This window comes from Apis cerana, linkage group LG1 (genome assembly GCF_029169275.1).
Source record: "Apis cerana isolate GH-2021 linkage group LG1, AcerK_1.0, whole genome shotgun sequence".
Classification (NCBI taxonomy): Eukaryota; Metazoa; Arthropoda; class Insecta; order Hymenoptera; family Apidae; genus Apis; species Apis cerana.
The window spans coordinates 17,850,542-17,877,671 of record NC_083852.1 but is presented as its reverse complement, the minus strand read 5'-3'; the positions used below and the strand labels follow the sequence as shown (position 1 = coordinate 17,877,671).

Below are 27,130 nucleotides of genomic sequence, written 5' to 3'. Positions count from 1 at the left end.
ATACGAATATGAGATTCTGTACTATGAAATAAAATGTGAAATTCGAGTCTCAATCTATAAGTGATAAAATAAAATATACCTGATAATGTAACTCAAGACGTCTCATTATTTCTTTGGCTAAAGATAAAAGAGCATTATACTTGGTTGTCAATTGAGTAATAGCGTTCGAAATTCTAGTATCCGCACAAGTTTCCAGCAACATCTGAGCCTTCATATTCAATCGATCTAATTCCTTCTGCCAGTCGAACAAAGTCTGTAAGTGAATCTGGAACTGTTCGAGAACATTCTTCTTCTCTTCCAAACTATCCTGAAGTTTGTTAAACGACTGCACCAACTGTTCCGTCTGCGTGAGCCATTCGGTAGCTTCCGAGAATTGATCCTCGTATTCCGTCCATTTCACTATTCCTACTTCCAACAAACTCTTAGTGTTATTCAGGGAGTCCCTGTAAAAAAATATAAATCATCAATATATATTGTTAAAGTATTCTTTCATTCCTTAACTTGTATCCTCACATCATCATTAATCACAATGATACTTACACATAACTATCGTACTCTTCTTGCAACAACGCCACTTCCTCTTCAATAATCTCTTTGTCCTCCTCATCCGCAATCTGGCATGCTGCATTTCCTTGTTCCAAGGCGTGTTGCAATTTCTTCTGACCCTCTGGCAGCTCGCTTTGCAGTACCTTCAATTGAGTGATCTTGTTCGCCAACGATTCCTTATCTCCAGTAGGCTCGGAACATTTACCAAGCCTCTCCTTGGCAGCTCTTATCCATTGTATAAATTCATTTCCACTATCTATAAACGCTTGATGTTGCTCTACAGTCTCCTTTTGTTTGGCATATAATTCCTGAGCTTGTTTACTCAATGTTTCATATTTGATGGAAATTTCCGTGGCTGGTGTAGCTTGTCGAAGATCCTCGGCCTTCGTCGTAACCGATTGAATCATCGGTTCGAACGCTACTATATCTTGAACGATGCTGTTCGTTTGCCTGAGATTCGCCTTCCTTTCTCCAATAGCCAAGGAACTCAATCCAGCCAGACCTTTTCTAGCCTTAGATACTTTCTGTTCGCAGACTTGTTGCAATTTAGCTTCTCTATCGTTGATCCATTGTTGCAACTGAAGATAAGACGAGCTGTAATCAGCCCATTGAAGAAGACTCGTTTCCAAACGCACTTTCGTCGTCGAGATTTTCTTCACTAATCTCTCCCAATCATTTTGGATCTCTTTCAATTGAGCATTGATCTCTTCTCGCCCATCCGATCGAGTGTTTCTCATCACTTTCTCGCCACAATTCACCGTCAGATGGACCAAGTTCTGACCCTCTTCTCGTTTCCTCAACAACTCTTGGATATTGTCTAACCTGTTCTGCAATTCTTCTCTGCTGCTAGTCGATGCTGCTTCTGTCCCCTTTCGAATAATCTGTTTCGCATTCTCGATCCAGGCACGTGTCTTTTCCAAATTAGCTTCGTATTCTTTGTGCTGAGCTAGATTGGTTTCGACTTTGTTGAGGACATCCTTGGCAAGATTCACTTGAACCTGATAACGCGAGTTTAAGTGTCGAAGCTGGTTATTTATGTAGGTATCCAAATGAGACGAAAGTAGACTAGATGCTGTCTTATTGAATTTGTCGATTTGTTCCTGTCCTTTCAGCAAATTCTCCAATATTTCTTTCACTTCTTGCACTTGTTTTTCCTTTTCAGCTACATTTGGTAATAGAGAATTCTTTTGCGCCTTTATGAGAATATCAAATTGCTGCAACCAATCACTTAATCTTTCATATTCATCCTTGTAATCGCGCCATTGGCTCACCGTTTGTTCTAATTGATCCTTTTGTTGCTTGATTTCTATGAAATAAATGAAAAAAAAAATAAATTATATATTATTTTAACAAATAAAAAAGAAAAACACTGAAATCACTTACCTCTGAAAAGTTCCTCGAAACTCTGAGTCAAAGCTTTCACCTCATTCTTTATAATTTCTTGACCTTGAGGACTCGTGCTCGCACATACAACCTTCCCAGTATGCTGAAGATGTTCCACCAACAATTCTCCTTGAGCCTTCTTGTTTAACAAACTCTCCAGTGGAGCCACAGCATTTTCGATAGCCAATTTATCGCTTAAAGGTCTTTGCTTCATAGATGGAATCTTCTCACGAGCTCGACTCAACCAATTAATAATATCATCGTGCGCCTCCTTGTATAATCTATGATCCTTGTATTGTTCTTCACGTTCGGTCAGCAAAGACTTGATTTTTTCAAACAACGTATCGAATCTATTCAAAATGCTCTGTGCCTGTGATGCAGCTAACCCTTGAGGTCCGCTGGCGATCATTTCAGCAACCTTGATCTTTAGACTATCAACTTCAATGTTTTCACATCGAACTTTTTCCTCTAAAGCCTTGATACGTTCCAGTTGACATCTCTTTTCAGACATGGTAGTTTGGAAAGGCATGAACTCATTCAAAGCAGATTGCATGTAGTCTACCGTCTTGTTCATCGATTGTATCTGTTCTAGAAGACCAGCCCATTTATTGATAGAGTCATCCAAATTAGTTTTGGTCTCCAACATCTTCGAGGCTAGAGCACTCCATTGTTCTTGCAGCTTTCCAACAGCATCGTTGATAGCTTTGTGTCCAGTTGGAGCTGTGTTTGCCAAGACTGCCTGAGCTAATTCCACAATGCCTTGTACCTTGGCGAATCCATCTTCCTTGTACAATAATAAGTCTTGCACTATCTCCATCTTGTTCTCCAAATCTTTTTGAGAAGATGCACCTAAGTCAGAGCAATAGGCTAGCTTCTTCCTAATGTCATCTAACCATCTAGTACATTCTGCCACTTGATTATCGAATTCCTGATGAGTGGTCACATATTGATGCCAACGACTGTTCAAGTCTTTCACTTTGTTCGATATTTGTTGATACTTGATGCTTAATTCTGACATATGAGTGGTACGAGATGTAATATTTTTGTGAAGCTGTTGAGCCTTTTCGGTAACAGCGTCTATCTCCAATTCTTTCGCACGCACCTGTCCCTGAAGAGTTCTCAAAAGTTCCAATTGATCTTTCTTCTCCTGCAAGGTAGCCTTCAAGTCCACTGCATGAAGCTTGGTGTCAGTTTCTCTCATCCAAGCCAAACAACGTTCCTTCGACGTTTCGAACTCGTTCCATTGTTGAAGCTTATTCTCCAATGTTTCTATAGTAGACTTCACCGCAGTGACCAGACTTTCCCATTCTTGCTGCGAGGAATCGATTTGGGATCGAATGTTAATCTGTCCAGACTCTAATGTGCCTGGAATCACTTTCTCGCCTAGTGTTCTTATTTGTTGCACTCTTGGTTTATCCTCTGGTAAACCCTGCAATAAGTTCCTCAATCTATCCAGATTAGTGTGAAGAGATACACGTTCAAGTTCCGTGTCACCCCAAAGAATAACCGCATTGTGGGTCGCATCTATCCACTCATGGGTATCTAGAACAGCCTTGCTGTACTGTTGATGATCGCTAACGATGCCTTCGTACTTTTCGACGAAAGCAGCTGCACGTTTCAACACAGTTGCATGTCTATCGTTCAATTTCTTTAACGTCAGATGTACTTTGTCAGTGGAATCCGGCAAATTATCAGCCTTGTCTCGAAGATCGAGTAGATCTTGTTGATGGGATTGAATATCATGCAAAAAGGAACGATAAATTTGTAATTGAGCTCGTTTCTCGTCCAACGTGGTTTTCAACTCAATTTCTGGTTTCAATTGAGTTTCGACTGTTCTCAGCCATTTGTCGAATGATTCGTTGCACTCGTCGAAACCGGACCAACGAGATATTTTCGATTGCAACTCTCGTTCAGTAGAAGCAATGCTGTCGTAAAGCTCCTCGAAAGCTCGTTGGAGATCTAATAATTGTTGGCGGACGATTTCTCTGCCTTCCATGCCTGTAGTAGGATATAAACGTTCTCCAGCTTCGACGGTATTATTGATCAAAACAGTTGCAGAAGATTGTCGGGCTAAAAGATCTTTTAGGGTTGTCACGTTCGAAGTTAATTCTTGGCGACTACCGCTGAAGTCATCCTTGATTGATTGATAAGTAGTTCGTGTGTTTGCCAGCCATTCGGAACATTGTTTGTAACGTTCAAGATAAGCTGCGTGGTCCGCCACTGCTTGTTCACATTTTTTAACTAATTCCTATGGTTTAAACGAATTTTCAGATATTAATTTTCATATACTATGAAAGGTATATAATTGTGAGAAGAAAAATGTTCGAAATAATTGTACGAACTAGTGATTATACGAGATTTGGAATTCATCAAAAAAAAAAAAAAAAAAAATTACAAAAATAGATTTGAAAGTGTAATAGTAATATGTCAAAATCTTTTTGAATTTTTTATACTTTTATAAAGTAAAATTTTAAATAAAGAAAAGTAAAAAATAAAGAAACAAAAGTGACATTTTTGATATTTACTTTAGCAGTCGCTTGAATAGATTGGAATCGAGAGGTGATTTGTTGGACACTAGCAGAAAATCTTGTTTCACCGCTAATCTGCATCAGCTCGGAAGATTCGTCGCTCATCTTATCGAATTCTGCCTCGTTTTGCCGTAGATTCACGATTAACATCTAGAAATAGAAATATTATCAAAATTTCATAATATTTGATATAAAAAATATCGTTTGTTTATAGTTTGTTTTTATTTTCATAATACTAATCAAATTAATCAAATCGTATGATTAGGTAATTTTCTGTCGTTCTGAAAATACCTTGAATTCATAGTAATAGAATTAACAATAGGACACGCATGTATTTGTCGGTGTTCGTATGTGTACAGGTAGTTAATGCGAATTCAATCAATCAGTCATGGATTTTTTCACTTGTCATGACAACGCGATATACGAGTTTGGAAACATGATTCTTCGATTAAGCGTGTTCGAAACAACACGTTTACATGCATCGAAGTAAAAACACGAGATAAAAAAAGAATTATGCAGAATCAGTATATGTTAAAAAAAAAACAATAACACGTCGGAAAAAAAGTATCATAGTATGAAGATGTAAGTGTATAGTGTATCGAGTTGATGAAACTTACCGATATATTTGTATAAAATAATCTTTGATATCATCGAATTTAAATCACACTAAATATTTCAATTCGTTTTGAAATATAGAGAGAAGAAAAGGAAAGAGAGAAAAAGATCAAAAAACAAGTATAAAGATGAAAATGATAGAATAAAGATAAAAGAAGAAAAAGAAAAAAGAGAAAAAAAGAGATAGATCAATTTACAAAAGCGTTCACAACCCTGTTCGAGTAAATTTTTTCCATGTTTCTCTTACTTGGTCCAGGTGGTCTCCTAGGGCCACCAGTTCTGTCACTTCCGTGTCCCACGACAAGGCGGTTTTTTGTAGTGCCTAAGAAAGTTTTCCAAGATACAATGTCTGAACTATCATTATATCATTTCATCTCTTTCGTATCTTTTTCTCTTCTTAATTAAAAATGAAAGAAAAAAACTTCGTGTGAAATGCGATTGTTTAAAAAAAAATGTGTTCATAATGTGGCTTTAAAAAAAATTAATTTTTTAACGAAATGTGTAATAATTCGCTTGTAACATATGATGTAACATATATATATATATATTGTAAAACATATGATATTAATATAATCTTCAAATATTTTATATATTACCTGATATTTTTCAAGTTGCTCTTGTTTCTCATCGAGAGTATTCTTCAGAGAATAATTCTTTAAAGACGATTCTGCATCCGCCAACCAAGCTAATAAACGTTCTAAAGAGTTCTCATATTCGCTCCATTGTTGGATTCTCTCCTCGATGCATCGAATAATATCGTTTACAGCTGTGGCGAATTTTTTGTGCTCGAATCTGTTATATATATATATATATTAATTTAATTAAAAAAATTTTCTTTATTTCATTTTGATTCGAATATAATCCAGAATAAATCTCACCTTAGCGTAGTCAAGTCTCTTTCCATAGATTCTAATGATCTGGGTGATAAATTATGAGCACTTTGAGACACGTGTTCACTGAGAATGTCTAATTTCAATTCTCCTTCTCTTTGGCCATCTTGAAGCTCCATGATCTTGGTCAACTGAATTTGCAAAGCAGCTTTGTTGCCAGTATAATCACTGTAGTTAGCTAATTGCTCCCATTGTTGCTTTTGATAATCTTGATAAGATTTTTGTAGATCATAGAATTGCTGGAAAGTATCTAAAAGAGTTTCCAAATTGGATATATTTTTCTGTGACATTTCGACTAGATCCTCGTATCTTCCAGAAACCGAGGCAGCTTTTTGTTGAGCGTCTGATGGCGCTTGAGATGTATACGATAGTGCATTTGCTTTTTCTGATATTCCTTCAATGATACGTTTATAAGCTAAAATTTCTTGATGCATTCCCTATAAAAAAAAACAACATTTCGTTGTTTAAAATATTAAAAATATTTTTTATATCATTTCTTTAAGAATTTTTACTTATTATCAGAATCATAGTCACCTTGCTTTTTAGCAATTTGGATTTAATTTCTTGAAGAGAAGACCAAGTGATCGTCGAATCCTGTTTCACCGATCTCTCCATAGTATCCAACCAGGCCAAAATTTGTTGCAAAGTCTCTTGATAATTGGTCCATTGCAAAGATTGAGCATCTTGCTTCTTCTGTTGTTCGGCTATACCTTCCACAAGTTTATCCCATCGTTCTCGAGCTTGTCTCAATTCATGGCGAATAATTTCTCTTCCTTGAGCCGATGTATCAGCAAGAATCCTCTCTCCAAACGATATCAAACTTCCCAATCTGTGTTCACCTTGTTCCTTTTCAGCCAACAATATCTGCAGACGAGATACTTTCTCTTCTAGATTTCCACTTGTCTCATCTTTCTTCAAACTAGCTAAACTCTGTTCTAATTGAGTTAACCAGGCATCTACGACTTTTAGTTTCTCTTCATACGTCCTATGATCATCCACAACACTCTGACATCTAGTCACTACTTCTTTACTGAGCACGTGCAACAACTGGTATCTGAAATTTTTGATTAAAAAAATTAAATTTTAAATGAATTTTAAAATTTAAAATTTCTGAATAATTTTATTAAATGTCTGAATAAGCAAAAATGAACAAATTTACCTATTGCTTATTTGGGAGATCAAAGGCTTGATACGCTCAACTCCACTTGCATGAAGCAAACTATGAGACTTATCAATGAATTCATCTATCTTCAATTCTTCCTTTAATATGGCATCACGTTTCTCTTTCAATGCTTGTAAACGAGCTTCCTTGTCTTGCAAAGTAGGCTGCAACTGTTGGTCCCTGAATGCAGCTTCCATCGTTGAGAACCATTTTGTGTGCGTTTCCAATTTATCTTCGAAGTCTTGCCATTTCTGCAAGGCTGTTTTTTGCTTATCTTCCACTGATTCTATATAAAAAAAGAGAAAAACGAAAATAATGTATTAAATATTAAAAAAAAATAATTTGATGATTTTTTTTTACCTATTTCACTTAGATATTGACGAAGATTGCCTTCCAAAATAATGATCTCCTTATTAATAGCATCCCATCCTTTTGGCGCGGTTCTCTTAATAACCGTGTCGCTAAGTTCCTTTAATTTTCCAAGCTGCTCAGCACCCTGCATCTGATCATCCTTCAATGTAACCAAAGTGGCAAGTCTTCTGCAAATATCCGTTCTTTCTCCAGTCATATCGTTGCACTCAGCAAGCTTATCCTTTTCGCCGTTCAACCAATCAGAAAAGCTCTTCACTTGCAAATTAAACTTATGATGCTTCTCCACGCAATCATCCAGATTTTCTAACAAATCCTTCGATTTTGCCACGATGTTGTGGAACAATTGCTTGATAGATGGTAGAAAGACATTCAAAGAAGTATCCTTGGTCTGATCTACCAACTGTTGCGCCTTATCGCAAACAGACTCTACCAAAGATTGATGAGACATGATTTCTTGGTGCATAATCTTGTGATTTTGCAACTGTGCTCGTTTTTCTTCCAAAGTACATTTCAATTCAGTGTGTTGATGCATCGCGCGTTCAACGTCTCGAAGCCAAGCTGTCAATTGCTCATGAGATAAAGAGAATTCGGCGAATTGCATCAAACATTGGTCTAATTTTTGCATAGTATTCTGTAGATCTTCGGTGAATCCATCCCACAAGGTTCTCAAATTTCTTAATTGTTGTCTGATGATTTCTCTACCGTCAGGCGACGTATGAACGTATAATTTTTCTCCAAGATCTATAACAGATTCGAATCTAGCATTCTCCTTCGTCCTAGTGTCGCCCAAGTCTCGAATGAGTTTCTGTCTACTCTGCAATACGGATAGATCGCCCACGATCTCACTGTGTTTCTTCAATTCCGATTTAATATCCGTGATCCATTGCAATAATTGGTTATATTTCATGTTGAAAGTATTATGCTCTTTCACAAATTGTTCGTATCGCATCACAGCTTCCTTTATTTGATTCTTGATAGCCTGATACTTAGTGGTTTGTCTCGAGACTCTTGTGACTAGGTCTGCTTCAGCTTCGATGCTCTGGCTCTTTTCAATGGCGGCATTAAATTCAGCTCCTTTTGCGATGATACTTTCTTCCAAGAACTTCAGCTTCTGCAAATGAGCTCTTTTTGCTTCTTCCGTACTCTTCAAACTTTGATCCTTCAGTTGGGTTTCCATTTGCTTAATCCAGGCCTCCAAACCTTCTACGATTTTCTCAAACTCGGACCATTGATTGAACATATATTTCAACTTGTCTCTAGCTGCCACGCATCGCTTCAAGAAATCTTCCCACATTTTCTTTTGTTGTTCAAAATTGGACAACAAGATTGGATGACCTGGCATAGAAGTTTGTTCCAAGACAATATTCAATTGCTGGTTACAATCAGCTAAGATTCGGTCCCCTTCTGCTTTCTGTTGCAAAAGATTCTCGATGGTGGTGATTTTACTCTGCGCTGTTTCTCGTTCCACTGAAAAATCCTCGACTATTGGCGTTCCTTCGTTGATCACCGTGTTGATCCAATCTCGAGTCTTTTCAAATGTTTGAAGATAAGCCTCATGGTTCGAAACATGTTTTTCCGTTATATTAATTCGCCCTTCGACTTCGTTTGACAATTTCTCATAAGCCTCGATCACGTTGCCTAACATTTCGCTTGCATCATCGTCTGGTGCTGTACTTAATCTATCTTGAAGTTGTTGAAGAATATTCTTGTGAACAGTAACATCCTGTGCCACGGCCCTGTACAAATGAAGAGCTAGCTTCTTCTCTTGTAACGTTGGCAGTAAATCTTGCTTTTCTCCTAATTTATTCTGCGCATCTGCTAGCCACTGTTTCACTTGAGAGAACTTGTCTTCGAACGAAGATCTATGCATCATATCGCTCTCTATTTTTTTATAAATCACATTGGAACGATCTGCCATTGCATCCACGCGATTACGGAAGTTCCTCAATTCCGTCCTAATTATTTCTCTCTGATCTGGTGTAATTCTAGCGAATAAAGCTTCACCAGCTTCCGCTGTTTTATTCAATATAGCTTGTCCAACTTCTCGTTCCTCGGCAAATGCTTTCAATTCTTTCAAACGTGATTGGTAGAAAGTTATAGGTTTTGGACCAGTGATTTCATCATAAGCTTTCAATGTTTTCTCCGCGTTCTCAATCCAAGCTTCGAGCTTCTTCTTGTTAGCCACATATTGATCTCTATTCTCCTTCAATTCTCGAAGTCTGTCTAAATGTTGGGCTAAAAACTTTAACACGTAATCATAACGCGTGTTTAAATGACTGATGTATTGATTTACTCTTGATTCGGAGCTAACTCTGGTGATATCTTCGGCCAAAACAGTCAAATCTTTCAGTTCACTTTGATATTCCATCACACTTTTCTGCATTTCGGTCATCTCTGCAATTTTTTGCTCGATGTCGTCCAAATTGAGCAATGCGGAAGCCTCTGCTCTGATTTTATTCTCGTTTTCTTTCAGCCAGGACAGTACGTTCTCGGAAGTGAGTTCGTAACGTTGCCATAGAGCTATGTTTCGTTCGAGATCGCTCTTGATTTTATTGTAACTGCTCTTCAATGATTCCAAATCGACTTCAACTTTGTCACGATCTGATTTTAAGGCGGCCATAGTTTCGGCACTTTCTACTGACGCTAGAAGTTTTAAAGAGTTGTCAGTATCCTCTTTTCTAGCTATGCAATCGGCAATTCCAACTTCTACGTCCATCAATGAAGCCATTTTCACCTCCAAGTTGTAACGATCACTGCTCTGTTCAGGTTCACACCAAGCTACTTTTTCTTTGAGCGTCACAACCATACGTTGAAGAGCTCCGAATTTCTCGTGATATAATTTAGTCAAGAATGCTACCAGTGTTGCTATCACTTTGTTAGCATGATTGGCCACACCATCTCTTCGAAGCTGCAGCGCTTGCAATTCCTTAGGTAAACTCGATCTGGAGATACTAGGATATTCTGTAGAAATCTTCGTCAATGTTTCTTCAACTTTGGACAAAGTATAGTCACATTGTTCTAATTCTGTTTTCAGCTCCTGACATTTATTGATACGACCAAGAATCTTAGTATTTTCACCAGTTAAATCGTCACACTTGATTATATCTTCTCTGATCTTCGAGATCAAGTCACCACATCGTTTCATCTCCTGTCTAATTGTCCTTTCTCTCTCGTTCAAAGTAGATGTTAAAGACTCTAATTTTTCCGCTGAAGTTTTAACCACTTTGAATTGATCGTCTAATAACTGATGCAAGGAATTCAGAGTGGGGATGTCAGAATTGTTATTCAATTTTACGAGTTGTTCTATTTTCATCACGATGTTTTGATACACTTGCTGATAACCAGGCAGCTCCTCTCTGTATCTTATCAATCTTATTTGGCAGTTTTCAGCATCCATTAAACGTTCGAACGCAGTGGTCAACGCTTCGTTTGTATTAGTGAGCCACTTGATAAGTTCAGACTTTGATTCTTCTATCTGTTTCCAAATGATCACCTGAGTCTCATAGGCTTGCAATTTCTCATTGATATCGTTGTAAGTATCTTGGTATCGTTGTCGAATTTCTGTCAAATCGTTTTCGATTAATTCAGAATTGAATCTAGGCATGAGAGATGCTTCTTTCGTCAATTGCTGTGCCTTAGAATCCATTTTGTCCAAGAAATGTCTGCCTTTCTTCAGCGCATCCAAAGCTTTCTTGTGCTTCTCCAAAGTAATATTTGCTTGAGTGATATCATAAGATATTCCTTTTACCGATTGACATAAATTAATTGCATCTTTGATAGATTTCTCCACTTTTTGTCTGGCTTCCTCGTAATCTTTCCAATCTGTATTCATATCAGCATATTTCTTCCTCTGTTCTCGAAGAAGTTCGTTCACCTTCTCCCAATTAGCATCGACAGAAGATAGAACTACTTGAATATTGGTCGTCGATCTTTGATCCTCTTTCATCAAGGAACTACCTTCAAAGTGAAGAATCTCTTTCTCCTGTTCCCTCTTTTGATGCTCTTCGATTAATTGATCGATCTTTTCCACAGCAGGAGCTAATTGTTTGCATGAGTCAACGTTGTAAACCGTCTCTTGAAGAGCAGTTTGCGTATTCAATATCTTCTCAGTGATCGTTTGCTGCAATGTTCTGAAATTGTTCCATCTGGCACCAAGATTTTCCAGCCTATCGCGTTTCGCTGATATCTCATTTTGCAGAGACAACGCCTTGTTTTCCAAGTCGATTAATAAACCTGACGCGGAAAGAGGTTTTCCCTGTTTGTCTCTAATTTGTATTCCAATAGCGCTGTCAGGCAAAACATGTTGTTTCCACGTTTCAATCTTATCATAAATAATCCGTAATTCGGACGAAAATCTCTCCAAATCAGCGATGGTAGGTTTTCTAGCTTCAGCTTCGTATTTACAATGGCTCAATTGAGCGTTGGCATCATTCAACCAACTCAATAGCTCTATCCATTTCTCCAATTCTTTTTTTTTCTGTTGCAAATCATCTCCCAGAGCCTTGTACTTCTTCTCCAAATTGGTATAAGTATCGACCAAGGCAACCGTCGCCTGCATAGATCCTTTGGGACATATGTCTTTCACTTCTTGGCAGATAGCTTCCAAGCTTGGCTGCTTCTCAGAATGTTCTTGGATATACGCGTGCACAGCTTGAAGATTTGTATCAACTGTATCGACAGTGGCATCGCTGATCTCAGCGATATTGGATCTCAATCGCGACATCCAGTTCTCGAAATCGGTGATTTTCATTTGAAATTCTTGGCGAGCTAACAACGAGTCGGACACACGATTGATCTGCAATCTGACTGTGTCGGCCAGCTTGCTGACTCTGGTTTTAATGTCCGAGACTCGAGCCTTCAAATTAGTCGCTCCTTCCAAGGATAATCCGTGGCTGATGTGATCAGAAACTTGGGTCAGCGATATCAATTGCGCTTGATGATCAGATATAGTCTTATTAAAGTCCTTCAATCGTGTCAGTTCCTTTTCTAGCACTGATATTTCGGGTGTCTCGGCGTTTGGTTCCACGAGCACCGTTCTTTCTGATCTTTCCAACCACTCATTGAATTCTTTTATCTCAGATTCGAAGCTGTTCCATGAAGTAACCAACTTGTCCAACTTTGTGGTCGTTTGAACTGCTATGTCGTGCACAGCGTTCCAACGAGTGTGAACAGCATCCACTTCATCGGAAGCTGATGTTTTTCCTGTTATTTGTTGACTGATCAAAGATAGATCTTGGATCTGAGGAAAATGTTGTTGACATCGTGTTTCAAATGCTCTGGCTGTTTCCAACATATGAGCTGCCTGAGCGAGAGTGGTTGGTTTGCTGCCTATAGTAGCTGCTTTTGATTCTGCTTCTTCGATCCAAGGTTTTAATTCTTGAATACCTTTCTCATACTCTTTCCAGGTTTGTAAATTTTGTTCAGCTGTTTGACGTTGAGCTACGATGCTCTTTTGAAGGGTTTCGATGCTTCTTTCGAGGGTTATGATATCACTGCGTAATTGCTTAGCTGGAAGACTATCAACACCACCTGGAAACACAAGAAAATTATTTATAATTTGGAAAATAAATAGAAAATTTACATAAAATGTCAGACTATCGTACCTTTTACGAGTTTCTGAGATTCCTCTTCAAGGAATCTCAATGTTCTGGTTCTCTCTATAATTTCCTTCTGCAAACTCTCAGTTCTGTAGACCATCTCTTCAGGAGTTGTTGCCAAATTCTCAGTATCTGCAATTGATTGCGGAGCACTCTGTTGAGTCCACAATTGTAATTCGTTCAATCTTGTTTGGAACTTATTCCATCTGGTACTGTGTTCCTGCAGATAAACCACTTTCTCTTGGACAGTCTTTAGAGTGGTTTCCATTCTTTTCTCAGTATGAATGATCTCTTTCTTTAATACTTCTTTCTTTTCCGGTGCTGCAACTTCTGTCAAATGGCTATACGTCTCTTGCAACTTTTTCAACAATTCCTCAGCAGATTTTCTCAAAGTGGAACTGAAATCTTGTTTATTCTGGAGATCGGATGATACTTGTGAAGCATCGTAATAGATAGTCGATTCGATTTTTCTTAATTCTTCTTCAGCTTGTTCGATCAATTTCAAAATCTCCTCTTTCTGCTGCAGATAAGTGTTCCATAACTTTTGCGAACTTTTCAGAGATTTCAAGGTCTCTACACTTTGTCCATACGTATCATTCCAGCTAGATTCTAGTTGTTGTACCTCCAAAGACACGAATGGAGGAGCGTGTTGATCTTTCAAAAGATCCTTACCACGTTGTAGCATGCTCACGATATTTGATCTTTGTTGTTCTAGTTGACTAAGACGGCTCTCTTGATGGGTGACCGCAGTCTTCAAAGTTTCTGGACTTTCTGCTACTACATCTATCTTAGATTGATCTTTGACTTTGTGCAAAAGAGTGCACACCTCACGAACTTCTTTTCTATAAGTATAACTCTTTGAATAGATATCAGTTTTCGTCATGGTAATCTCTATTGTTGGTATTAGATTCTTGTAACGAGTGATTAGCTGTTCTAAACGATTCTGCTCTGAAAGAGCTTCGTGATCAGAACGATTGGAAGTCAGGCTGTCGAGAGTTTGGACCAACCACTTCATTTCTTCGCGTTTGCTGTCTGCTTCTCTGCATATTTTCTACAGAACAGTAAAGAAAAAGTTGTAATACAATATATACTTTTTCTTTTTTATAAATTATTAGATGAGCCTCCTTATCGAATTTCTATCGTGAAACGTGCGTGATTATATTTACCGTTAAAACTTGAACCTATCCAGTGTGAGCGATGCAAGGAAAGAACGTAGAAAAAATATTTAAATGCGTATGATGAAGAAATAAATGTTTTAAATAAATAATGATTCGCAATGATTTATTTGAAAATTCGAGATATTTTTTAAAAATATGAATGAAAATATTTCTTACCTGAAATATCGTTTTTTCTGTCTCGAATTCCTCTAAAGTATTCACTTCATGTAATATGGTTCTCAAATTACTGTCCACGTGGTCCATCCATCGTACCATTTCATCGAATCTGAATTGATAATTCGTATGAACAAAAATTGATAAAGAAACAAAAAAATAAATTCTATCTTTATAATACTTACTTCTTCTTATAAGCAGCCCATTGCTCAGGCACTTGTTTCAATTGTTCCCTCAAACGTTCCACTCTCTGAGCAGAATCCTCCCACAGATTTTCAGCATGTTGTGCAGCCTCAGCTAAACTGGTGTCGTTAGGTTTCAACTGACTATATGCATCACTGATTTTCTTCAGAGTCTGCAAGCATTTCTCCACTTCGAGTACAGTGCCACGATTCACAAAAAATTCTTTATTTCTTTGCAGTATGCTCTCCACATTGTCGTTCTTCATTAGAGCCTGCTGTTCTGAATTCACTTCTACTTCAATCTCTTTCAGATATTGTAAAAACGTAGCTTCATCCAGACGGAACTCAAGTCTCATCAAATGAAGAGGAGCGAAGGTTAATACCTCCTTCCAACGTTTCTGAAGCGATTCTACAGCTTCTGAAATAGGAGCTTGCTGCTCGATAGGCAAAATACTTTTCAAATCCTGTCCAGCGTTCACAAAATCTTGAATCCATTTCTCGTTAACATTGCTGAAAAAATTCTTGTGGTATTCTATGGATCGTCTATTATCGGTATGTTTGTCATTCATCATGGTTTCTGCGACTGATAACCATTCGCAGACTTGTCTCTCGCATTCTTTGAATTTGGTCCAGCATCTGACAGCTTCCTGAAGTCGCTGCTCTAAAGTTTGAGCCGCTTGGGAAACTCTGTTGAATCGTTCGTTCAATTCTCTCAATGTTTTTCCACCTTCTGCGCTAGCTACGTCAGCGTGACTGTTCACAGACTTTACTATGCTGGTGAATACTTTGTTCTTAGATTCTAGCATAGACTTGTAATACAAAGTTCTAGAAAAGAAAGCTTTGTGGCGATCTAACTGTGCCAAAACATGTTCCCTACCACGTGAAAGATCGACATTGGTCAACATTCTCTCTGCTTCATCTAACCAGGCAGCTATTTCTTTCTGACCAGCTTCTAAAGATTCTTGCTGGACCAGAAGTTGATGGTACAAATGCAATTGCATCGGTATCAAAGCTCGTACTTTGACTAAAGCTTCTTTCTCTTTCTTCAAAGTGTTCATCATCTTATCCACTTCGTCACGAGACAAATCTTGAATAAGCGTTTGAAACTTCTTGCTGATATTTTTGAACAAATCTTCGATCCCTTCTACCTCATTATGGAAGATTTGTAATTTCTCACCGTAAGCCTTAATTTTTTCAGTTGTGGTTAGATCAGTGGCTGACAAAGCTGTTTCGACGTTTCTCAACCACTTCTGCAATGTCTCTACTCCTACTCTATAATCTTTTCTATTTCTTATAACATCTCCAGCGTGCATATATTGCTTCGCTTCTTGGAATAGAGATTCCCATCTGGACGTGAGACTCGAATAACGTTGTTTCAGTTGCAAAGCGACTGATTCGTCAGATGTGGCGATTAAAAATGTTACTGTGTCGGATAGTTGTTGGTGTTTATCTTTCCATACGCTTATGTCTTGGAAAAATTCCATTTTATCTTCTTCAGGAAGGTGCAAGGCAGGTTCAGCGCGATTCAACCAAGTTACGAATTCGTCGGAGTTGACATTCCATCGACGCCAATAGGCTACTACTTCCTCGAGCATGCTTTGCACACAACGAAGATCCATAGATACACTCTTCCACTTGTCGCTGGTCTCTCTCATGAAACGGTCAATATTCGTGCTTTCTTCTTGGTCTAATGAATAAAAAATTTTTGTATACGAAAAATTTATAGTATACTTCATATTGATTCATTTTATTGAATTCTATTATACTCTCTTTTATATTAATAAAATTAATAGAAAACTAGAAATATCCATTAAATATTAGCAATTTTAAATAATAAACTTTTTTTATATTAATGAAATTGATAAATTATTATACAATCTTTAACAATCTAAATCATATAAACCAAGCATCACTTACCAACATTGCCCTCACGTTTATAATCCTCGACGATTTGTTGCATGTCCAAATACGCTTTCTGGAATTCCTGGAAAATTCTATTTCGAGACACGAAGTTTCTATACTGTTCCAACATCTGATGTACACTCTCTTCCATGCCATATTTCACGCTCCATCCCTTCAATTTCGTCTCGACTAAGAACAAGAAAGCAATAAGGCAACATTTGTGCTCCAGGAACTTGAGTCGGATTCTACGTTTGGCGGCGCGATCCGGCAAACTATCCAATCGAGCCGCCATCTCGTTCAGTTGTTGAGGATGCACTTTCAACGCGGCCTCGGAATTCCTCGCCGCTTGGAATCGCTCCGTCATGGACGGAAGGTCGAGGAAAAACTTCTTGTGTTCTTCGAGTTTATTCGATATTATGTTAGCTGTTTCTTCTGTCATTTCTTCTGGGATATTGTTGTCAGATAATAAAAGATCTTCTGCACGACACAACCATCTGCCTACAACGCTTAATTCGCCTGGTAAGTAGGAATCTAAGACCCAAAGCCAGCGTAACATCTAAAAAAAGAATCTTTTTATGTATAAATTCTGTTTAGCAATTAAATATTGATAAATTAATTGAAAATAATATTTCAAGAACTATTTCTAATAAAATACATTATTATATAAACTGTATATATATATATATATATATATATATATATTCTGAATATATTAATGAAATGAAAATTTAAATTCACTCTATACTTTATGGTAATTATTATGATACAATATGATCAATTTCTTATTATTTGCATATGTATGAATATTATTTATATTTCAATTTGAACATTACTAATTGACAGCACATATGAAAGCATATATGAAAATCTCAAGTTATTAGTTCTAACTTACGAGCATTTCCAAGGTCTTCCATAGATTCTGCACGTGTCTCCAAGAATCTCGGGTGATGCTAATCATGCTAGGAGTCTCGACAAGACGTTGTAATTTATTATATACAATCCTCTGTTGTTCGACTTCCGCTTTTACCGCGGCGTATTCCTTCGAAAACGAATTTCGAACAAAAGAAACGTTAAAACAAGCGATCTACAATATTAAAATAATTCTAATATTATTAAAACATACATCATAACCCAAGGGGGAATTGCCCATCTGTTCCAAGTATTTGAGTCTTTCATAAAGCCAAGCGAGCAGGCTATCGTATTCTTGTTGCACAGCCGCGAATGAATCGGAAGCTGCGGATCCTGGTTCCGGATATTTATGCAAAAACTGAGCAACATAAGTCATTATCGATTTCTCGTCCGGCTGAGGAACGTCGACATCCTCGGGATCGAGGAGTTTGGCGATACCCAATTCAGATTCGGCCACGTGGAACGCGGTCGCTAGACGTGTTCTATTCGTTGCTTCTCTCATGGCGGCGATGTTCACCAAGTTCGCCTTGATCGCATCGATGATGGCCAGGAAGGCATTGCCATCGCGCCAGCTTTCACCGAAGTCTCGTACTTTTATGTCCCTATATAGAGAAAGATTTGATCCATTTTGTAAATGAAACTTGTAATTAGACATTAATATTTTAATATTAATTGTTTCAATGCTTATGAATGTCTTTAGAATAAATTAGAAATAAATTTAGAATAAATTATATTACATCATATATATATATTATATATTTTGCTCTAGAATTACAATACTTGCAATAAATATTTTGTGTTACATTCTAATAAAGCATTTTTAATATATACTATATTTGATTATAAAATCAATTTTTTATAATCATATAAAAGTACTAAACGAGATAAACTCTAATATATTTATTTAACTAATTAAAATGTAATTATTTAATTAATTAAAATGTAAATATATTATAATAAATATAAAGCAAATATTTTTTATAACCTCTATGTATCAACAATTTAATTAAAAAACATGCGCTAATCTAAAATTAAAAATCTACATTAAATTTTTGTAACAAGATATGCAAAGATTTTTGAAAAGGAATGTACTTTCGCGTGGTCGGTATTATTTTTACATGGTTGATGCGAAAATACGTTAAACGTAAATATTATAGTTATAAATATAAACTGCATCATATAAATATAATAACGTGTATAAAACACTAACTTTGGCAGAGCATTGGTGACCCACTGAAGCAGAGTTTTTCTCGCTCCCTGCTTCCATTTCTCGCTACTGATGCGTTTTCTCTCACTGGTCGCCGACCCCTGGGTACTCAGACTTTCCAAGCTGCTCTGACTACCCCACGTTTGTCCAAGATATTCCAATGCTCTGGTATTTTCCTCGATCTAGAAAAATATAGGATCAGTGGACCGCGGAATATGATATTTAAACAACAATAGAGTGTTACGAGGGGGGGGGGGATTATATATAAGGTTGAAAATAAAAAGACTCACAAAAGAAAGGATTAGCGTGCGTACTAGGGTGATGCGTAAGATCATGTAGGTGCGTGCTAATTTAACACTTTCCTCTGTATACACATATATTTTTTCTACTGCTTTAATGTTTTTATTAACATCGTAGATGATAATCTCTTTTTATTTTTACTCGTTTCTTTTTTTTTCTTTTTTTAAGTAACTACTCACCTTTTTTCGATCCTTGGATCGTAGCTTGTTTTTATGGAATAAATACGGTTAGCAGAATGCAATGTAACTTTCTTTCTTCTTTCGCTCTTAACGAGGATTAATTTCTTTTTTAAGGAAGGAAAAAAAAAAAAGAAGAAAAAAACTGTATACAGAATGTTTGTAAATTCTTGCAAAGAATTTTATGAGGAAATTGAACAACTTTGTTATACGAGCAAATTAATCCCCGCTGCAAACGATCGTCGCAGTACTGCCGCACGGATATTATAACGCGTTTATGTAATTTGATGTGGCACGAGCGTCTTACTTAAGCAACTACCGCATTCTAATTGTACAATTGTGCTTTTTTATGTAGCTTCGATTTATATTCGACTGTACAAACGAAAGAGAGTCTACCTGGAAGTATAAGATGATAGTCCATATCAAGCCTAACACTACGGGCGGTCGTCCATCTACTAAATCGGACGAATTTATATTCACTAGCTTGATCTGCAATAAACAATCATAAATAATAATTACTAATGTATTCTATATTTTGAATTTTCGAAATTTTAAACTTGAATTTTTGAAATCGTAAATGTAAATTCCGAAAATGAATTTTTGAATTTAAGATTTAAGATTTAACATGAATGGATTTTTCCAATTCTAAATTTATATTTTGAGAGGAATCGTTACTCACTTTTTTGCTTTGTAAGAATTGAAGCGCAGTGTTCGCGTTGCTAAGAAAATGAGGTCTCTTCAAGTTACGACCCCTTTCCACCGGCTGCGAATAGAGAAACGCGTTTCATATCTATTCTATTGATCGCTAGTTACGATACAGCAGCTGTTATGCCAAACTTACCAACTTCTCACCGGATAGAACTTCGAGCAATGCGAGTAGGCGGGTGCCATCCTTGAGATCCTCGATTAAATCATCCACTCGAAGCGGTGGACTTCTCTAAAAATTGTTTCAATTATTCATATTATTGTTATTCTCAAAGAAAAATTATTATAAAATATGAGATTATAAAACATAAAATATAAAATATAAAAAAGAAAAATGAAGCAATCATGAAACTATTTACTATTATTAAAAAATTCTATTAGAATTTCAAAGATCTAAGCGAATTAATCGATGATGAAATTTTTAAAATAAATATTAGGCTTCGCGAAATTTTTTAAATCTTTTTTAAATTTTGCGAGAAGTTTAGCAAAGATTTAATGCTTTTGAACGCGATGTCGTGCAGCTTGTAGAGCATGTACGTTTCGAGGAAACGGGTCCGGGATTTCTAATTCAAGTTTCCAAGTATCCGGAAGTGCGGAAGTAGGGGAGAGGTATCGAGACTCGCGAGCCAGGCACGAGTTATTCCACCGAACTTTTGATATTCGTGATGAGGAGTAATTTCAATGTTGCCTTATTATATAGAAGGGACGATAAAAAAGAAAGAAGGAAAAAAAAGCTTGCGTAACATTTTCTGTATGAGAGATATTTATAAAGATGGATTGATCACGAAAGAAAAATGGTGGAAAGATTCAAAGGTCGTTTACCCTGTTACCTGGTTTCAAAATACATATATTTTCACGAGTTTCACTCGAAATATTCTTCTAAGTTTTCTTACCTTGGAGAGATAAGAATTGATCCAATTGACAAAGGTCTTCTTTTGTACGCGTTCTTGTTCGTCTAAAAAGAAAACGAAAAAAATTTTGATAACTTTGTTGTAAAATATATATAATCTATTATTAAGATTTGGTATTTTAAAATTCGTATAGTGTAATAATTTTAGTGTGTACCAAATAATTAATATATAATTTGGTATGTAATAATTTTACATCTCATCCCTTGTATCGATTTGAAAAGACACTAAAGCTCGTACATCGCAAATTTTGTTTTTAATATTTTTGATATTTCAGTTGTTCAATTTTGATAAAAGAATAACAAAATTTAGCGATTCATTTTTTTATATTGATTTTTTATCAATAGAAATGTGGATTCTTTTCCAATATTTAATATAAATTCGAATATCAATATATGTATATATAGAAATAGAACGAATATAGAAACGAATGCATGCTTTCATATATTTTTTATCTTTCAGAAATACCACGTACGATTGTCACCATCTTTGAAACATGCCTATTTTCAAGATCATATTCTTCGTTTTTTTTCAAAGTTTAATCTCACAATGGCTTCCGAGATAAACGTTTCAATGCGATTACACAAAAGAATTACATTGAACTTAATTGCATGAAAAATTCAATATTTAATAAAAAAATCTTTTAACTTTAGAATTAGAAGAATCTATAATTGAGATTTTCTATTTTATTAACATCAAAAATGTTCTAAGAATTAAAAATCAAAAATATTCATTATTTTATTAATTCTATATCATATCTACCTATACATAATTTCGGAAATTTTGTGATTGTTATTAAATTTGCAATTCAAAATCAATCTCTCTCGATATTATGTCGTTAAATAATCGATATCACCCTCTCGAATACAAGAATAATTATGACACGATGTTTAACGACACTGATAACGAAGATCGCGAGAAAACGTTCGCGATAATATTCATCACGATTTAAGTAAGTAGTTCACTCTTTATATCATTACGTCATCGACAATTGCGCTTGCCTCGTTATTATTGCGTGTGAACTTTAAATCGAATTAAATATTATATACTCTACGATTTTGTAAAAAATCTAGAATTGCAATATCAATTACGAATTGATCGAGTATTTCAATAAAGATAATCATGAAGGAGAAAAATTCATGATAATCTCGAATTTCGATCGTGTATCTGACACGCATTAATCGAGTCTTTTGTTAAAGATATTCGTGGAGAAAAAATTCGCGATTCTAAGTGTGAAACGAACGCATCGGCGGGAAACCAGTTTCCCATGTAAGTAAATTTAGCCAAGCGTGTACACACGCGTGGAATAAGCTGCTTTTATTGGCAGTAAACGTTCACGTTCTTACGTGGCCCTTTTAAAATATCCTTTCGAATATCACCTGAATCATACGTACGATATACTTTCATTCATTTCTTGTTGAAAGAACCCATACATTCGTTCTATTTATCGCCAAATGTTTACATGCGCTTCTTTTTCTTTTAGTATAAGCACGCGAATACAGGATGAAGACTCGATGAAAGCATATCAACTGGCAGCATAAAAACATGAATGTGAAATGTATACTTCGTGAATTAACTAAATAACTTTTTTATTTCCAAAATTATTTTCGTCTTGATTTAATTTTTCAAAAATCAAAAGTAATTAGCGGGGTTGATTATTGTTGAATACTGATGATTGTAATTTTACTTTCTTTTATTTATTCATTAATATTAATAATCTTCAAGAGTCATGTAATGAAATAAAATTAGCATATTGTACGAATTTGCAATATATTAAAATCAGAATAGATAATATCGTTATCAAATGCTTCAAAACAACAAATTATAGTGAAAAACTATATTTAACCAGTATCACTTTTCTCATAAGCAAATATAATTCCAATTATGGAAGATTAATAAATTTTATCAACAACTGTATAATATCCATCGTTCAAGATAGAAAAATAGGAAGAAAGTACTATTTCCAATTATCATTAAAACATCGTCTAAATTAAAATGGATGTCGAAAGCACGTAAAACTTCTCATAAGTGGCTCGAAACGAGCGAAACTCGCGAATTCCCAGAGTTTCTAATTTTATGCACCCTTCTTCTTCCGCACGAAAAACTATCCACCGAGCGGATAATTAGCGAAGTTAACGCGAAAAACGACGCAATCTTCGTCGTAGATCGTATAATAAATCACGTTTTAATGGATGCATAGCTTGCATTTTGGCAATGATTTAGACGAAGGGCCGTAACTACTGATAAACAAGAGGAAAAATCGCTAGGAACCGAGGTCAATTAAAAGGTGCACACGTTGCATGTGTACATGTGAAAAGCTTGTGTGTGTGTGTTCGATGCTGTTAGCAAGCATACGTGATCAGCATGCACATCATGCTCTGTCACTTGAAGCGTCAGAAGTATAGTGCTCTTAGCTCCAGACTGTACAGCTACGTTTTGCATGGACAGAGCTAGTTATTATGAGCTTTTGTCCCCCTTTCACGTGATAGTGATAGTCTGAGAAAAAATTTTTAAATGTTTCAGATCGTATATATATATATATATTCCTATACTGTAATAAAGACAGAGCATTACAATGTCGTCGAAAGATTCTCATGGAATAAATTGTTTATATAATATTTAATATAATATTTATAAGAAATATACTATTATAAGAAATATTCGTTTAATGGTTTACACTTTCATATGAAAAATTTATAATTAAAATATAAAATTTAGAATATTTATCTATCTTAGTGCATTTAAAGAAAAATATAAACGAAGTCATCTTTCTTCATAACACTTATAAAAAGAATTGAAATACATTGATCACAATTCTTATATTTTGCTTTATTGAATGAGAAAAGCAACCCTGAACAAAAATTCTTCGATCGAGATTATAGTAATATAAATCACAATGGACTCTCGTAGGAAGATATTGTTTGCTAATAGGTGATTCTTGTATCTTAACGCGATATGAGTCAGCTGTTCTAAATAGTGCTGAGAGCATTCGCATATAATTCGACACTCGAGTATTTCACGTGTACTCTGTATCCCTATTATTATCCAACCATGATGTTATTCTCATTGATGACACGAGAAAGATCTAAAACAGATCGATCTTTCGAGTTTCAAACCGTTATCATACCAAGCTCATGACAAAAACCAAACTCGAGGTCTACAAATTTCAATTCGATCGGTTTATTAATTCATGCTCAAGCACTGTGTATGGTACGATCGATGCATACTCAATGTATTGTGAAATTATACGTTTCGTGCGAAGGATAATTTAATTGTAATAGGAAGGATAATTTAGCTGTTGGTCGTAATAGTTACACGATCGGTGGCGAGGGCAAAAAACTCGAAGAAGAAGCAAACTGAATCAGGTAAAAAAAAATGGAAAAAGAGAAAGAAAATAAATGGTACGATAGAGTGCGAACAGGGAATTATGTTATTCGTCGTAAATAACGCGGCTTTGACGTTTTATTAGCGACTTAATGGAACGATAATGGAAATCATGGACATGGACATGCGATAAATTTTAAAGAAATACGATTTGAATAGTGATACGGTTCAAACATAATGTTTCTCGAAAAAATAAAAAGAAGATTGCATCATAAAATGATGGCGTTTTAAGACGACAAAAGACGATTCTCCTCGTATTTTTCGGATCGTCATACGCATAACTTTTAATCTATCGTTGGTTGCATCGTTGGTAAAATGCTGTCACGTTGAAATGAAAAATATTATTGGATACATTGTATCTGTTCAAACAGAACGTGAGATATTGTAAGTTACAAGAGGAAGATCATGCATATTTTTTATTTTCAAATTATTTGGAAAAATTAGAATCTCTGATTATAATTTTTCAACTTATTAAATGATACAAACATGATATTTTAAAGATAGTCAGAAAAATTATTGAATTAAATTATCAACATTAAAAAAAGTGATTAGTATTTCTCTTTTTAGAAATTAAATGATTATTATCGAATTAAAATCGTGTAATGATCGTTCGTTGTAAAATTTATGATTAGTTTTTAATAAAAATAAGATAAAATGAAATTTAAAATAAAATTCTATTTTATAATTGAAAATATATAACTACGCAATTACGCGATAGTTTTAGTTTTTATAAAGAAATACTTGTTATAAACGAAATAATTTTCGTTTATTTTAAACAATATAATCATTCTCTAAATGACTTCAAATCTTAAAATATAAGATTTGAAATACGTATCACTTCAAAATACAAGATCAACTATAAATCTTGTCAAGTTTCTACTCTTATAATCTCTAAATTCGATTTGCAATTGTACATAACAAATAAATTCCGATCTATCTTAACGTTTTACTTAAACTCTTTAAATGAAACGTTACAATCGAAACATATCTGCTCATTAAACTGTTATTTGATTGTGGTTTGATGTTAGATAACACGTATCAGATATGCTATTAAGTCGTTTTACCAAACGCAATTAAACAAAAATAATATAGGTGATGATCACATTACTGAAACATGCATGCTCTTACTTATGAAATCTTGATGAACCAAATTTCATAAGAAAAATAATACAAAGCGTTTTAAATTAGATCCTATAAAATTATAAATTTGAGAAGTTTATTCGATTTTTTTATTAAATCTTACCAAATCATATTTCTTTTTCTTAATTAAAATTGTAAAAATGCATTATCTATTTTTCTATTAAAATTCTCAATAATTTTCCCATGTCAAAATTATTTTGCCTTTTGATTCATGCATACAAATTCATCACGTTTTCTTTCTTCCATCGTCGAATCATTCTGACATTTAAAATTATCTCGCATTTCTCCCCTCTCTTTTTTTTTCTCAGAAAGAGGCACACGTATAACATGAACGCGCATATAAATTCGTATTTTTAGCGCTTTCGTTCAGCTTGAACGGTGCGGAGATGTAGAAAAAGCACAAGGTAGAAGAGGAAGGGGCGAACTGTGAAATGGGACAAATTCTCGTGGATGAGCTCATGTGCTTGATATTGTCCGTGTCTCTTATAAAATAGAAAAGAAAAGAAAATCAAGCTTCTTTCTTTTTCGTCTCAACTTCACAAAATCGGTAGAAATTGAAGTAAATTATTTTGATAATAAGTCAATTCGTATGCCGGATAAGTATCCTTTCGAAGAAAGATGATCCTTTCCTCTTGATTATATTACTTCTTTCTTTATTTTATCTTTTTTCACCTTTTTTATTCAAATCCAACTCCATTAATTCAAAAAAATTTTTTTTTCTTTCTATTCTATTTTCTTTTTATAATTCTTTATTCCATTTCAATTTAACAACACAGATGAGTCCTCACAATATAACAATCCCATTTCCTCATAGTGCCTCCTTTCTCTCACCAACGAGAAAAATGATAGATAACTCTCTTGCTCCACGTTGTCCTCAATTCTTATTACTTGACTTCAATTTCGTGAAATAGACAAAAGTTTTATCGTCCACATCACTCGACAATTCCAACCACATATTAGAAAATAGATTTTGAAAAAAAGAAAATTCGATCGAGACTTTTTTCCTCCTTTTCGTCCTTTTTTTAACCTTGTTCCTATTCTTTGACTTCGATTCAACGAGGCTGCATAAACCTCTTATGATTCCATCCAGTGATACGAATCGTATCCATTCTCTAGATCCTTTCAAGCAAGGATATCTGTCCCATCGATCACTTTGTTCCATTTCGCTTTATAATACCAATACTCCATAATAAAAATCGTTGAGATTTCTCGAAACTTTGTCAAATACGTTTTCTATCGTTATTCTGTATCGATTTCTGAAAGAAATTCTATTAGATCGTGATAACATAATATAGGAAGAAATTTAAGAGAAAACTTTTATAGTCACCCCATGTTTTTTTCTATTTACGAGAGATATTGAATTCATAACGCAATGAAAATAATATCCGTGACGAATCTACGATTTCCTTTGGTTCATCAACCGTGTATTTCTACGTGTTTTTATAAAGGTACGATATACTATTTATGCATCTCTGGATTCAACCTGATCACAAGGAACGAAATAAGATGTCTTTGTGAATCGAAGATCAAGAAAAATATTTTGAATCCGTGCTTCTTTTTTTTAGTTTTTTTTTTGTATCTCATCAATGCCACCTTTCCTTCGTGAATAATTTTAATTTTGATCAGTGACAAAAATAGCGCATAATAAATATAGATTCTATTAGTATAAATATAGAATCAAGCTTTATATATAATAAAGAAATTTTATTAATTTTATTAAAAAGAACTTATTCTATTTTTCTGAATAAAATTTAACTATTATTAACATAATAGTGTATATAATTTTATATAATTTTAAGTCATTTTCTTTAATATAAAAATAAAAAAATTATTTAATTTTGTGTACTTATAATATATGTTTTTTATTGATAGAATTTATATCAAATAGATTAG

At 35.0% G+C, this 27,130-nt stretch overlaps 1 protein-coding gene across 2 annotated transcripts in view; it reads right to left on the bottom strand.

Moving 5' to 3' along the window:
* The window catches only part of LOC107994002 (muscle-specific protein 300 kDa), a 78,467-nt gene that overhangs the window by 41,091 nt on the left and 10,246 nt on the right, over positions 1-27,130 (bottom strand). For both annotated transcript variants that reach the window (XM_062087257.1, XM_062087258.1), the window contains exons 2-23: positions 20,699-20,760; positions 19,942-20,037; positions 19,780-19,863; positions 19,497-19,589; positions 19,104-19,127; positions 18,628-18,806; positions 17,632-18,019; positions 17,401-17,547; positions 16,524-17,064; positions 14,610-16,293; positions 14,428-14,536; positions 13,100-14,144; positions 7,485-13,025; positions 7,122-7,410; positions 6,497-7,016; positions 5,951-6,399; positions 5,669-5,864; positions 5,320-5,394; positions 4,455-4,607; positions 1,930-4,177; positions 541-1,852; positions 80-443 (exon numbers count right to left, since the gene is read on the bottom strand). In XM_062087257.1, coding sequence (XP_061943241.1) covers positions 80-443; positions 541-1,852; positions 1,930-4,177; positions 4,455-4,607; positions 5,320-5,394; positions 5,669-5,864; positions 5,951-6,399; positions 6,497-7,016; positions 7,122-7,410; positions 7,485-13,025; positions 13,100-14,144; positions 14,428-14,536; positions 14,610-16,293; positions 16,524-17,064; positions 17,401-17,547; positions 17,632-18,019; positions 18,628-18,806; positions 19,104-19,127; positions 19,497-19,589; positions 19,780-19,863; positions 19,942-20,037; positions 20,699-20,760 — 15,599 coding nt within the window. The remainder of the gene's footprint in view (positions 1-79; positions 444-540; positions 1,853-1,929; positions 4,178-4,454; positions 4,608-5,319; positions 5,395-5,668; positions 5,865-5,950; positions 6,400-6,496; positions 7,017-7,121; positions 7,411-7,484; positions 13,026-13,099; positions 14,145-14,427; positions 14,537-14,609; positions 16,294-16,523; positions 17,065-17,400; positions 17,548-17,631; positions 18,020-18,627; positions 18,807-19,103; positions 19,128-19,496; positions 19,590-19,779; positions 19,864-19,941; positions 20,038-20,698; positions 20,761-27,130) is intronic.